This window comes from Myzus persicae, unplaced genomic scaffold (assembly GCF_001856785.1).
Source record: "Myzus persicae strain clone G006 unplaced genomic scaffold, MPER_G0061.0, whole genome shotgun sequence".
Taxonomy (NCBI): Eukaryota; Metazoa; Arthropoda; class Insecta; order Hemiptera; family Aphididae; genus Myzus; species Myzus persicae.
The window spans coordinates 50,546-62,726 of NW_019104350.1; the positions used below are offsets into that span (position 1 = coordinate 50,546).

A 12,181-nucleotide genomic window follows, 5' to 3' on the forward strand; every position below is an offset into this window, starting at 1 on the left:
ATACATTTATAAATAAAATACTCTGAGAGCACGATTGTCTTTTTAATTAAAAATCATGGGACGCCAGTAAAGTGCGACATTGAGTGCATTGGTCATTATTTATAACTTTTTTTATTTAGAGTTTGACAAAATTAATTTAATTTTATTATTTACATTGCTTGGTTGTCATCTTATTGATACTCGATTAAGAAATGTAAACAACACAATGTAAGTAATTTACAATTTTTACAAACTCATTGTTTTTTAAAATGATGTACCCCTGTCAGTTGTTTAACTAAAAGCATAATATTTGTATACATATAATACCTACTAACTATGTCCACCATGAATTATTTATCACAATCAATTAGTTACTTATTTATTGGAATGTGTGTATACAACATCACAAAGCAGGTCGACAGGACATTTTTTTTGTTTTTTTTTTTGATATGCCATTAGTGAATTTCAAATCATACATAATTTGTTTATTTATAACATTTATAAAGTATAAAAAAAAGATTTCTGAATATTTCAATAAATAATTAATTCAGGGTAAACAAAATATCAATATTTCATATAAACAGTTGTTTATTTTTATATATATTGATGAATAAGAATCATGAATAAGTAAGATAAACTTATCAAGATTAAAAAATGATTATTTATAACATTAAAAACCGTAGTCTTAAAGTAATAATAACATTAAAGTAATAGAACGATTGCAGAGTCTAAAATAAAATTATTTTATAAAACCAACAATCTTATTTAATGGTGATATGTTTGAAGTTCTTGAATCTATAACAAATTAGTCAAAACATGTATAATGGATCAGTAAGTTATATTCAAATATTAGACTTCAAATGAACTTTTATTCTGAGATAAAAATATACAAAGTATATACCTGTTGTTCTTTTTCTAGTTGCTCAGTATGTAGATTATTAGATAAACTAATAAAACGTTCTCTTAAATTAATATTTTCAATATTTGCAATTTGCCAATCTTGTTGTAATTTACGTTCTTTAAGGTCTTCAATTTCTTGTCTTAACTGATCAATTTTATGTTTTATATCATCTGAAACGAATTCAAAGATTGATAATATTATAATATACATTTATCTAGGATTCGTTAGTTTTTTTAGTAACTTACCAGCAGACACACTTCCAGCTTTTAATGTTGATAAAATGGATGTATCACCAAGTTCATTATCATTGCTAAGTTCTAATTCAGACTTACAATCCACACCTAAATCATATCTATAACCCATACTTTCATCGAATGTGGAATCTTTTCCTTCTTCCTTTTTAATAACATGGCTGGAACTATCATCAGAAATAAACATTTCTTTCGTAAACTCTGTAATAAGATTTTGGGTTCCAGAAATTGATGGTTTTTCCTCCTAAAATAGGAATTATTATTATTTAATATATTTATTTTAGACTGAGAGTAACAATATTATATTGGTTTTACATTGGTGTTTAAAAAAAAAGCCCTATAGTTTGTTGTGGCCTTTTTGAGGAGTAAAAATGGTGGCAATCAACTTTGCAATTGGTTTTTGTCATACATTTGTATCTAGCTGGAAAGAGTCTAGAATAAAAATTCACCAGTACTTTACCAATTATTTATAGTAGCACTTCCTAGAAATTACGTTTTTTTAAAAATATTTTATCATACTGTGTGTTATTTATAGACATTAAAAATTGTTTTCTTATTTTTATATTTTAACGTATGCTGATAACATTCTTTCTTTCTAAACACAGTCAAAACACTTGAAAATTTAAAATAAGTTTCCTCACAAATTGTTTCTACAGCAGTTTTTCATAATTTTGATATTAAATGAAAAATTCCAGTTTTTGTAGTTATTAAGTTGTAATTGAAACAATTTTAATATTGGATAGTTAAAATTTTTTTGCCATTAAGTACTTATACTTTATTTTTTATACTTACTACAATTTTACTATAATTTTTAAATATTTTAGACTAGTTTTAAAGATAACAATATAATTATACCATGAACCCAATCACACTATTATACAGCCCACCAGTACATAGGATTGTCAACTTTTAATTTAAAAAATATTTGCCTGAGTGCCAAAAAAAAATTGGTTTCCATCATTTGTCATTAATAATACAATTAAAGGTATACATTTGCACAGCCGTGGCTTAAAATAACTAGGTTATTAGACAATAGTATAATTTTATCACATCATAGAACAAAAATTTTAGTATAAGGGGACAACCTATACTTAAAACATGGACTGTATCCTTACGCTGCCATTTTACATTGTTTAAATTGACTAATTTCATAAAAATACAATAAAATATTTATATATTCATATCAGTGTCTCATCAAAACTACACCAAATTTTTTTATGTCAGTGATGGTTTATACTGGTGACCGGCTTTTTAAGTCTACTGGAGTGAAAACACTGTACCAGCAAAATACTGACCAGTGGGCACCCATATCAGTGGATGGTATTGGCTGTAATGTTCACGAGAATTAAATATAATTAAATAATAGAACATATACATGGTTTTTGGGAAAATTTGATCAACATACTATACTATTTATAGAAAAATAAATTACCACTTGTAGGTAATGTAAATTACTGTAGAAATAAAGATTAACTAGTAACATACAGACTCTACTCAGTATCATTTTTCTGATACAATGATTGAATTGAATTGTATTACATTCACTACAGTGACTTACTTAATTACCAGATTTATCAAAACATACTATACAGTACAACTTTCCCGACCCCCAGTGGTAAGGATTACTAAATTAAAAAATGTACCATTAATGAATTAGTATCAGAGAAACGGCTATTATCATTACTCATATCTTCATCCATATCCATTATATTTATATTACCATCTTCATCTGAATCACTTACAGCTTCACCAAAAATATCTTTTTCCGCTAATAGAAAAATATTAATTAAGTTAACAAATAAAGTAACTACAATCAGAATATTGTATTCAAAGAGTAAATATGAAAAATTAAATATAATAAGAAATTTAAACAATACCAATGTCTTGATTTAGATTATTATACAGTTCACCTTGCATAAAAGGTTCTTCTTTAATTTTTCTATTGTTTTGAAGCTCTGTTTCGGATATTACTTCCCATTTTACACAAACAGCTTCACTATCACTTTTTAAGAGATATTTAACCTGAGAAAATATAATAGTACACTTAGCAATGTATAAAACAACTTTTAAATAACAGTTAATTAAGCAAAACCTCTTTTTCAATTTCTGGAGCTTCAGCATATTGTTTTCTAAGGGTTTTACGAAATCTTCGTTTTCGTACATTTTTCAATGGCGGAGTTACACCATGTGGCCACAAATATTTTTTATCAACTTTATAAGGTTCTTTTTTTTTTAATACTTTTGTTTCCTCATCATCTTCAGACAGAAAAAGTTCTTCGTTTTCTTTGCATATAATCATCTAAGAAAATAATTATGTTAGTTTAACATAAATAAAATATATCATTCAATAATGAGAAAGTAATAGGTAAATAACTTTAAACCAAGTATTGAATAATGCATTTTAAATTGCAATAAACCACATTTTTAGGTATTAGGAACAGAAATACATCAAACATTTAAAATTATTATTTAAACTTAATGAAATAAAGTGATTTTTATAAATATATATATATACATGTACAGAAATATATATATAAATGTTCCATGAATGAATTAAATATAAAATCATCACTTTCGATGACAATCACAAAGTAGATATTAGCAGAATACAAAATATTCAAAAACCTTAATTTTATTCAATATTGTAATGATTTAATTTATAGTATGCTGTCAATTTACTACTGAATTATCATGAAAAAATAATAAAATATAAAAACTAAAATATGTAATATAAATAAACTTAAATTAATAAGAATAATAATTGTGTCGGGGTGTATTCTACCACTAGTTCAAGGATGGGTGACCACCCAGGTCTTTAGTGACAAATTCTTGCCACATATGCACATATATCAAGATTAGGTAAATACAAATTATAAAATATTATTTTTCAATATTTATAGTGCAATTTTACTTCAATATCTGATTCACTTGGTACAAAAAATAAAAGTTTTTATTTTATATGTAATAATGTTACTTCAATAACAAATACCGAACAAAGCATTATAAAATTCAGGATTTGAAATACTGGGCCCAACACATTATGCTCACTTAGGTTAGGTAATAAAAATAAAAACTCAATTTATCAAAATACAATATAAAAATACATGTTATATTATTTTCTTAATGTTTTGTTTTAATTTGCTGTTTCATACTTTTTATAAAACATATAATAGACTCATAACAATAAAAAATAAGTATTAGTAAGTGTTAGTACTTTTAGGAAAAAATTATTTAAGCAGATTAAAACTCATTACAACCCAATAAAACCCATTGTAACCCATAATAACACGACCGGATTAGGGGTTTTAAACAATGTCTACCATACTTCCAGAAAGGCAAATTGAAAAAACTAACATAGACAGAAGGTAATTTTAAAATAATAAGGTAATTGCATTTTGTTATTCACATAATATTTGTATACCTAATCATGAGTCAATTTGAATAATTTAATGATTTGATATTTTATTTGCAATTTTATTGTTTTTGTGCTAAAAACGAAATGTATTTATTAATAAATATTTGAGAAAAACAAGTTAAAAAGTTTCACAGATAAAATTTAATGCCTGCGTGTATTGTATAAATGTCATATTGAACTTCTCACCGATGAAGAGAATCATTTTTAAGATCTTTGTATGCAGGACGACAGTATGATAAATTAGTTTCAGTTTCTTCCAAAAGTAAAAACATATACTTAGATGGTTTAAAACTTAGTTGAGGTAACTAATCAATAAATAGTTAAAATAAGATTGACACACTTTTACATAAAAAAAAATCTTTAAGCGTATTGCCCATCCAAAGTTTGCTTATATTTACATAGCATATTTTTCAGACATTATGTTATTGGTAGCACCTAATACAATTCAAGAAGCTTAAAGACATTATGCATTAATGATTAAAAAGCAAAAAACTAATTTTTTTGTATTTTGTTTTTATAATAATTTAATTGACGGGATTTATATAAGAGTAATTCATTAAATGAATTAAAAATATATTTTGTATAAAAAAAAATTACATTTAACTGTTAATAACAACTCAAGTCAGCAAATTAATCATAACTAGGGTTCGGATTTGAAGGCAATATAATCAATAAAAAAAGCATTTAAAATGTAAAAAAAGGCAAAAAAAGGCATTTAATTTATATCAAAAGGCAATTCATAAATATACTACAAAATAAAATAGTGAACATTTTTTAAACACTTTCAAATGCACACATTTTGAGAAAAATACAAATTAAAAATGAGCATGAATACTAAACTAAATTAAGTTTATGCTATTTTGTATAAATAGATTAGGTACCTTTTTTTAAAACCAGGTTTGTCCTAAGAATTAGTTAAAACAATTTTAAATATTAACTTAATTGAGTTATACTAGTTAATTTAATGCAAAATAAACTAGTTGGTATTAAAAAAAAATTGACTACCATGTATTGTGATAAGCTGTCTTCAGAAAAATTAGGGGTTAAAATATTTTTGTACATCGAAAAAGATCTTTCTGCGTCCACCGAAGTTATCGGGGGTATTTCATACTTAAATAATTATCTAAATTAAGATTGCAAATTGATAGATCGTCATCGCTTGTGGTTTCTCCAATCAATACTTGGTTGATCTTTTTGATATTTTACCATCCCTTGTTCTTCGATATAACTTTGTTGAACCTAACCAAATACTCGATAAGATGATATCGATTAATATTGCGAATAATAAAAATCATTTGTAGCGATAATACTCAAGCTGTGTATACAATTATAAAATCAACTAAAAAATTAAACACAAAATAGGCATTTATGAGTACAAAAGGTAAAAAAGGCAAAAAGGCATTTATAAGTAAAAAGGCAAAAAAAGGCAAAACAAAAAAAGATACATCGTCTAAGAAATTAAATGAAACACATTTTTGTATACAAATTATTTTTCTATTGTGATTAATAAGAGAAAGGCATTTGCCTTCAAATCCGAACCCTAATCATAACTTATAGAACTAAAATGTATCAACCATACCAATTATATACATGTTATGGGCAATGTGTACAATTGCTGTCAATGTGGTCCTGTCCGGGTATATAAACCACTTTCTTTTTTAACCAACTAATATTATTACCTAATTATAGCATTGATATTTTTTTTAAACAATCATTATTAATTTTATTTATGTATCATAATGTAATTAAATATGAATTTTTTGAAGCACTGTGTATAAACTTTTGTTACTTATTGTACTGCCTATTTAAGAATCATAGTTTTCTCATATGGATATGACCATACCTGAATGATAAAAGTAATAGCTATCTTGATGAAGTCAGTCAACCATAAAAAAAGAACAATAAGTGATATTTTCGACTGGTCGAGTTTTTAAACTGTACACGACACTGTATACTTCGTTACTTTGTACATGTCTTAAATATAGAAAATACATTTTACAAACATTTGAACAAAGTTATAGAAACTAAAAAAACTAGTAAAAACCTTATAGATTATTAGAATTATATGAGTGAATTGGATGAACATCACAAAACAGGTATTTTATAGCAAAAAATCAAAAGTAAATAAAGCATAATTTAAACCATTATTGAAATATTGAATTAATTGTTCACTTATAGGTACTCCAAATCGTCCAAAAAAAACTACCACAACAAGTACCACTGAAGTGAATAATATGTTTTTAGATACATGTGCGTTGGATAACATGAAGAACAAACCATATTTTGATACTTTTTTTTGTCAATTTATTTGCAAAAATAAATAATGTATATAGGTACAAAGTATGTAGGCGATAACATGGATTATAGCACTGATCATACTTATAGAGTGTTTTTAAAGATAAATCTCCTTGAACTATATGATGAACAAACTATATCTGTAACATCTGAAATAAAGCTCAAAGTACTCTGACTTATATACTTTTTTTGTCAATTTGCCTAAATTGAATAATATCTTTAGGTTTTTCAAAGTCTAATGGCAGTATTACGAAAGGTAATATGTCTTCTGAAACAATGTTAATACAACTCGAACATCACAAGCAACAAAGTATGAAAAGCATGAACGCGGTATTAATTTATGTTGAGCTTTTGTTCAGCATTTTTTTTAAATAAGTAGGTACTGGAACTACCATTTTTGCATTCAAAATATAAAAAATCTTGGACAACTTTTAAAAATTTTAGAGGGGAGGGGGGGTTACCTTATTTAGGAATAATTTTATTATTTTTACCTGACATATATCTGCAGTTTTATACATAGTCTTGTTGTCAAGTGTTTTTTGTCCTTCAATGATAGTTGGTAAGTCAACAACCTAAACACAGGTTAAAAAAAAGGTGTAACACATAAATTGGCTCCTAATATGTAAATATGGAATAACTGGATTAAACAACTTAGTTTTGCCACTCGACATAGTAACAAACATAATAATAAAAATAATGTTAACATATTATAAGTAAATAAAATACCTTTGCAAATAGATGATGATTGCCGATACAAACTTCACCTCTGCGAATATCATTTTCTAGTTTTATACTAAGTTGATCTTTGGCATCACTTTTAATTATCTCTCTTATCGTAGCAGCAGCTTCCTATAACACAACATGTGAATACAATTTTATAATTATCTTCATTTTCAATACACAATATTATATTGTAAACGACTATAGAAAAAACTTAAGCATTATACAATTACTATTGCTAAACATGTAAAAGAACATTTTTAAGATAATATAAAATGCATATTTATTTCGAGAAATGATCAGCCGGCACATAAGTAATAGATGAAAATTTTAATATGTACTACCGATGGGACTCTTAAAATAACTTCCGATTCCAACTCGATTGTTTGATCTGATTTGTCTTCCATCTTAGAAGACTTCAATCCTGTGTGAAAGACATCTAGTATAGTACAGTATAAAGTATAATATCTACATATTATAATATAGTATTTAATTCACTACCTCACGAATTCACGATGTAAATAACAAGCTATTAATATTTGCTAAAGCGCAACAATAATGTTTATTAACTTTATAGACCGACAATTTAAGTATTAGCATGCGCCACTACATTGTACATTTTCAAATATAATATCTTAAATAGTGAGATGAACTGAAAAAAATACAAGCAATAATAATGGTATTATTGTCACGGCCCGCACACAATCACTGTCGCAAATCGTACGCTGCTAATTAATAATTATTATTTATTAATGTCGTCAATCGTTTATCATTATCACGTAATTAATGATTTGATTGTAATAACGGCTAAAGCACGGCGGCACAACGGTCGTCGCAAGGTTCGCGCCACGATCAAAGACAATATTATACTCAACCACAATTTAGGTTAAAAACTTTGGCGTAGAAGTGCAGCAGTCGTGACTCGTGGCTGGGTTAGGGTGACACAACTGCTATGCACTACTACTACCATGAAATTATGCTACCCGATATTTTCTTATCATATTATTGGTAGGACCCTCAACTTTACTATCTCGTATGTCAATGTTGTTACGAATCACGGTTAATAGATATATCTATTAACCGTGGTTACGAATAACAACTACAACGATGTAAAAAGAAAATACAGATTGTAAATGTAATCACGACTGATAATAATTAATAATATTATCACAGAATGTACAATATAAAAAAAATACTTAATAATAATTAATAATAAATTGGTACATGTATGACTTATAATGAGTAATGACTTCTTGAGTCCTGTAGCCTGGATCTAATTTAGGTAATTCGGAATTCACAATGTACCACATTTTATGGAATAGCTCAATTCAGGTAAAAAATACATGATACTTGGAAACAAATCATGTAAGTAATAAACAAATAAAGACAATAGGTAATTATCATTATTAATATTTATCTTCTATGAAAAATTGTTATCTTTTTTATGAACATATATTTCACCTCATTCACTATTAAGTAGGAATAATACAAAAGTGTAATTTTTTTTTTGAAATATTGCATTTCGATGAATTTATAATTTTTTTAGAATATTTTCTGTATACTTCTGACATATTTTTGATAATTTATCCTACATATCTATACAGTACATGTTTTTATCTCTGCTACACTGAATATACTTTTAAGCTATACTTTTAGCCGTCAAAAAGGGGGGGGGGCAAGTGGCAAGTGCCCTAGGGCTTTTAAAGTCAATATTATTAAGGGGGTGTCATAAAATTAAAAATAAAAAAAAATGTTGGTATTTTTACTTTAGATATTAACTTCTTATACTGTAATATCGAAAATTAATATATCAAATTGTTTATTATATATGCCTTCAATAATATATAAATATCAATATCAATATTATGTGTAGGGCTAAGATTTATATGCATTTGCATGTTTTTTTCCTGAAGTCCAAATTGATTGGTTGTCAGATTTTTCCATGATTTGGCTTATTCTCATTTAAATAGAACCAATTTTTTTTGCATATTTTTGCATATTTTGAACACAATGCATATAATTGCATATTTATAGATATTTGAGTTTTTTATTTTTTTTAACTTAAATTTTTAAATTTTTATAAATTATTGTTAATTTTACATGGCTTTTATTTCATAATACCGATAGTTTTTGGTTTATCCGTCGAATTGTAAATATATAGTACAGCGATTCTTAACCTTTTGTAGAACACGGACCCCCGATGAAATATTTTTAGAAATCGCTGACCCCCCCCCTACTAATTTTTTGTCAAATACCTTTTTTTACAAAACATATCAAGTTATCATAACCAAAATTATAATAACTATTTTATATTACAAATTATAGAATTAGACATAACAAAATATACAACATATCATTGAAGTGTGTAATAATATAAACTAATATTTAATGTAATTTTATAAACTTATATTTAATGTAATAATATAAATTATGAATTATGATAAAAATATATATCTAGAAATAATAAAAATTTGTTTTTGCATATTTTTGCAAATTTGGTAAATAATATGCATATTTTACGATTTGTTATTGCATATAAATCATAGGCCTTAGCCCTAATTATATGTGACTGACTGTGAATCATGATGACTATTATTAGTTAGTTACCCAAAAGTATAATATGTATAAGTATCATTGATTATACCCACTAGTATTCAACAATAATTCATTAGTTTAGTTAATTAATTTTACCCATTTCCAAAAATAAATTGAGTTAGAGGAGTTCGATTGAATTCGGTAAATAAACATCACTCATACACTTGTACAAATGTACAATTTTCAATGTTGACTGTTGTCTCTTGTCTATTGTACATGCCACACACAGGAGCACAGAATGTATGTTGGGCTGTTATATGATTTACGCTTAGCTATTAGTATTATACATCCGTGGCATAATAATCATAGTATTGAATACGTTTTAGTAATTAATATTTATGTTTTTAGTTTTGTGTTTCATTTTACTTACAAATAGCCAAAAAGAGAACGATTGGGGCTCAAAATAGGAATTATAATTATTAAAATTAATTAGTTGTTCTTAAAAACATAAAAGGTTTTATTTACTTTGACTATTTATGTTAATATATTATAAATAACTCATAAATATTTGTACTTGATAGATACAAATTTTTTTTTATAATTTGTATGGACTGTTATGTGTAAATAGTGATTTATTTTTTACTATAATGTACTCAGAATGATAGCTTCAAAAAATCATAAAAACAAATTAAATACATTTATATAAATAAGACTACATAATAATAATAAAAAAATAAGACGGAACCTTTAATGAATAAGCATTAAAAATATTTAAGTAAGATGTTAATTAAAAAAGTAGAGTCAATATTTTTTTGGGGGGGACAGAGAGAGGGGCGCCAAATATTGTTACCCCCTAGGGCGGCATTGGTGGTTAGGACAACACTGCTTTTAAGTTAAAAATTATTGTTTTGTTTCATAATTATTTTTTAGGTGATTGTAAATCTTTAGATTAGATAATGATTCCAGGTCTTTAAATTACATAGCACTGAAAAGGTTGTTCAATTGATGAACGTTTATTTAAGAAGACGTCAAGAGAGGAAGTCATACATTTTTTTCATAGAATCAAATAACAATTAGTCCTGAATGATAAATTGTCAGTCACATTATTATAAATATACCATTCTGTATACATTACTTTTTAATAAGTATGATAGAAAAGTATGAATAACTCTTAATAGTTTTAATACATTTTGTGTCAAAGCGTCATTATGAACTGATCAATATATCTTGTAACTGTATTTTTATTGTTCTAGTCTCAACATTTGTTTCTTATTATTTTTTTTTTTTTTTGATGAAAATGTTTATGTATCATATTCAGTATTCACTACTATTGTCTATTTGTAAGTTTAGCATTGTAACTTATTATTTACACTGTACTATTATCAAAATCTTCTAAAGGGTCCTTACCTGTTTATTAATAATAAAATAAAGTAAAATAAAAAATATTGAATATCTTATCTTATACTCCCGTAAAATATGTTTATTTTCTCCACTTTAAACTTTGAAAAATGTAAGATACTTACTGTTAGAATTTTTTATTTTATTAAACATTGCACTGATTTATGGTTAAGTTTTTTAATACTGTAATATATTTAGTGTTCGGAATAATTATAGAATTTATACATTTAGATGATAATAATATTTTTTTTAAATAATAATCATATTTATTGGCCAAGAGAAAGATACAATTTTGATAAGTAATTAATGATTATATATACAATATGGTTAGATGGCCCATCTCACCACTGAGGATAACCTCTTATCGGTGATGATGGAGTACTATTAAGAGCTAGGTTGGTATACATTTACAATTTTTATAATATTTTAGGTATTTCATTAGAAATTGCGTCATATCTGACTATAATTCAAAAACATAAATATATAAATAGATATACCTGTACAACTATAGTAATTAAAGCATAAATTGCAGGAAATAAGTAGATATAATATAATATATAAAAAAAGTACATCAAAAATAGAATTTTTAAATAAGTAAATAAATAGACTTCATTATATAGGTACACTGGTATATTACATAGGGTGTAGGTCACTAGTATTATTTAACAACCATAATTTAATAGATTG

General features: G+C 25.7%; 1 protein-coding gene across 1 annotated transcript; it reads right to left on the reverse strand.

Annotated features, from left to right (window-relative positions):
* Window positions 1–574: 574 nt before the first annotated feature.
* Window positions 575–8,498, reverse strand: LOC111041414 (transcription initiation factor TFIID subunit 7-like). The gene is made up of 10 exons (XM_022325682.1): window positions 8,063–8,498; window positions 7,906–7,985; window positions 7,568–7,690; window positions 7,333–7,413; window positions 3,224–3,430; window positions 3,009–3,153; window positions 2,775–2,899; window positions 1,126–1,375; window positions 881–1,050; window positions 575–774 (listed from the first exon to the last, which is right to left on the reverse strand). The coding sequence occupies exons 2-10, from the start codon at window positions 7,966–7,968 to the stop codon at window positions 745–747; spliced, it is 1,194 nt and encodes a 397-aa protein (XP_022181374.1). The 5' UTR covers window positions 7,969–7,985; window positions 8,063–8,498; the 3' UTR covers window positions 575–744.
* Between the last annotated feature and the right edge of the window lie 3,683 nt (window positions 8,499–12,181).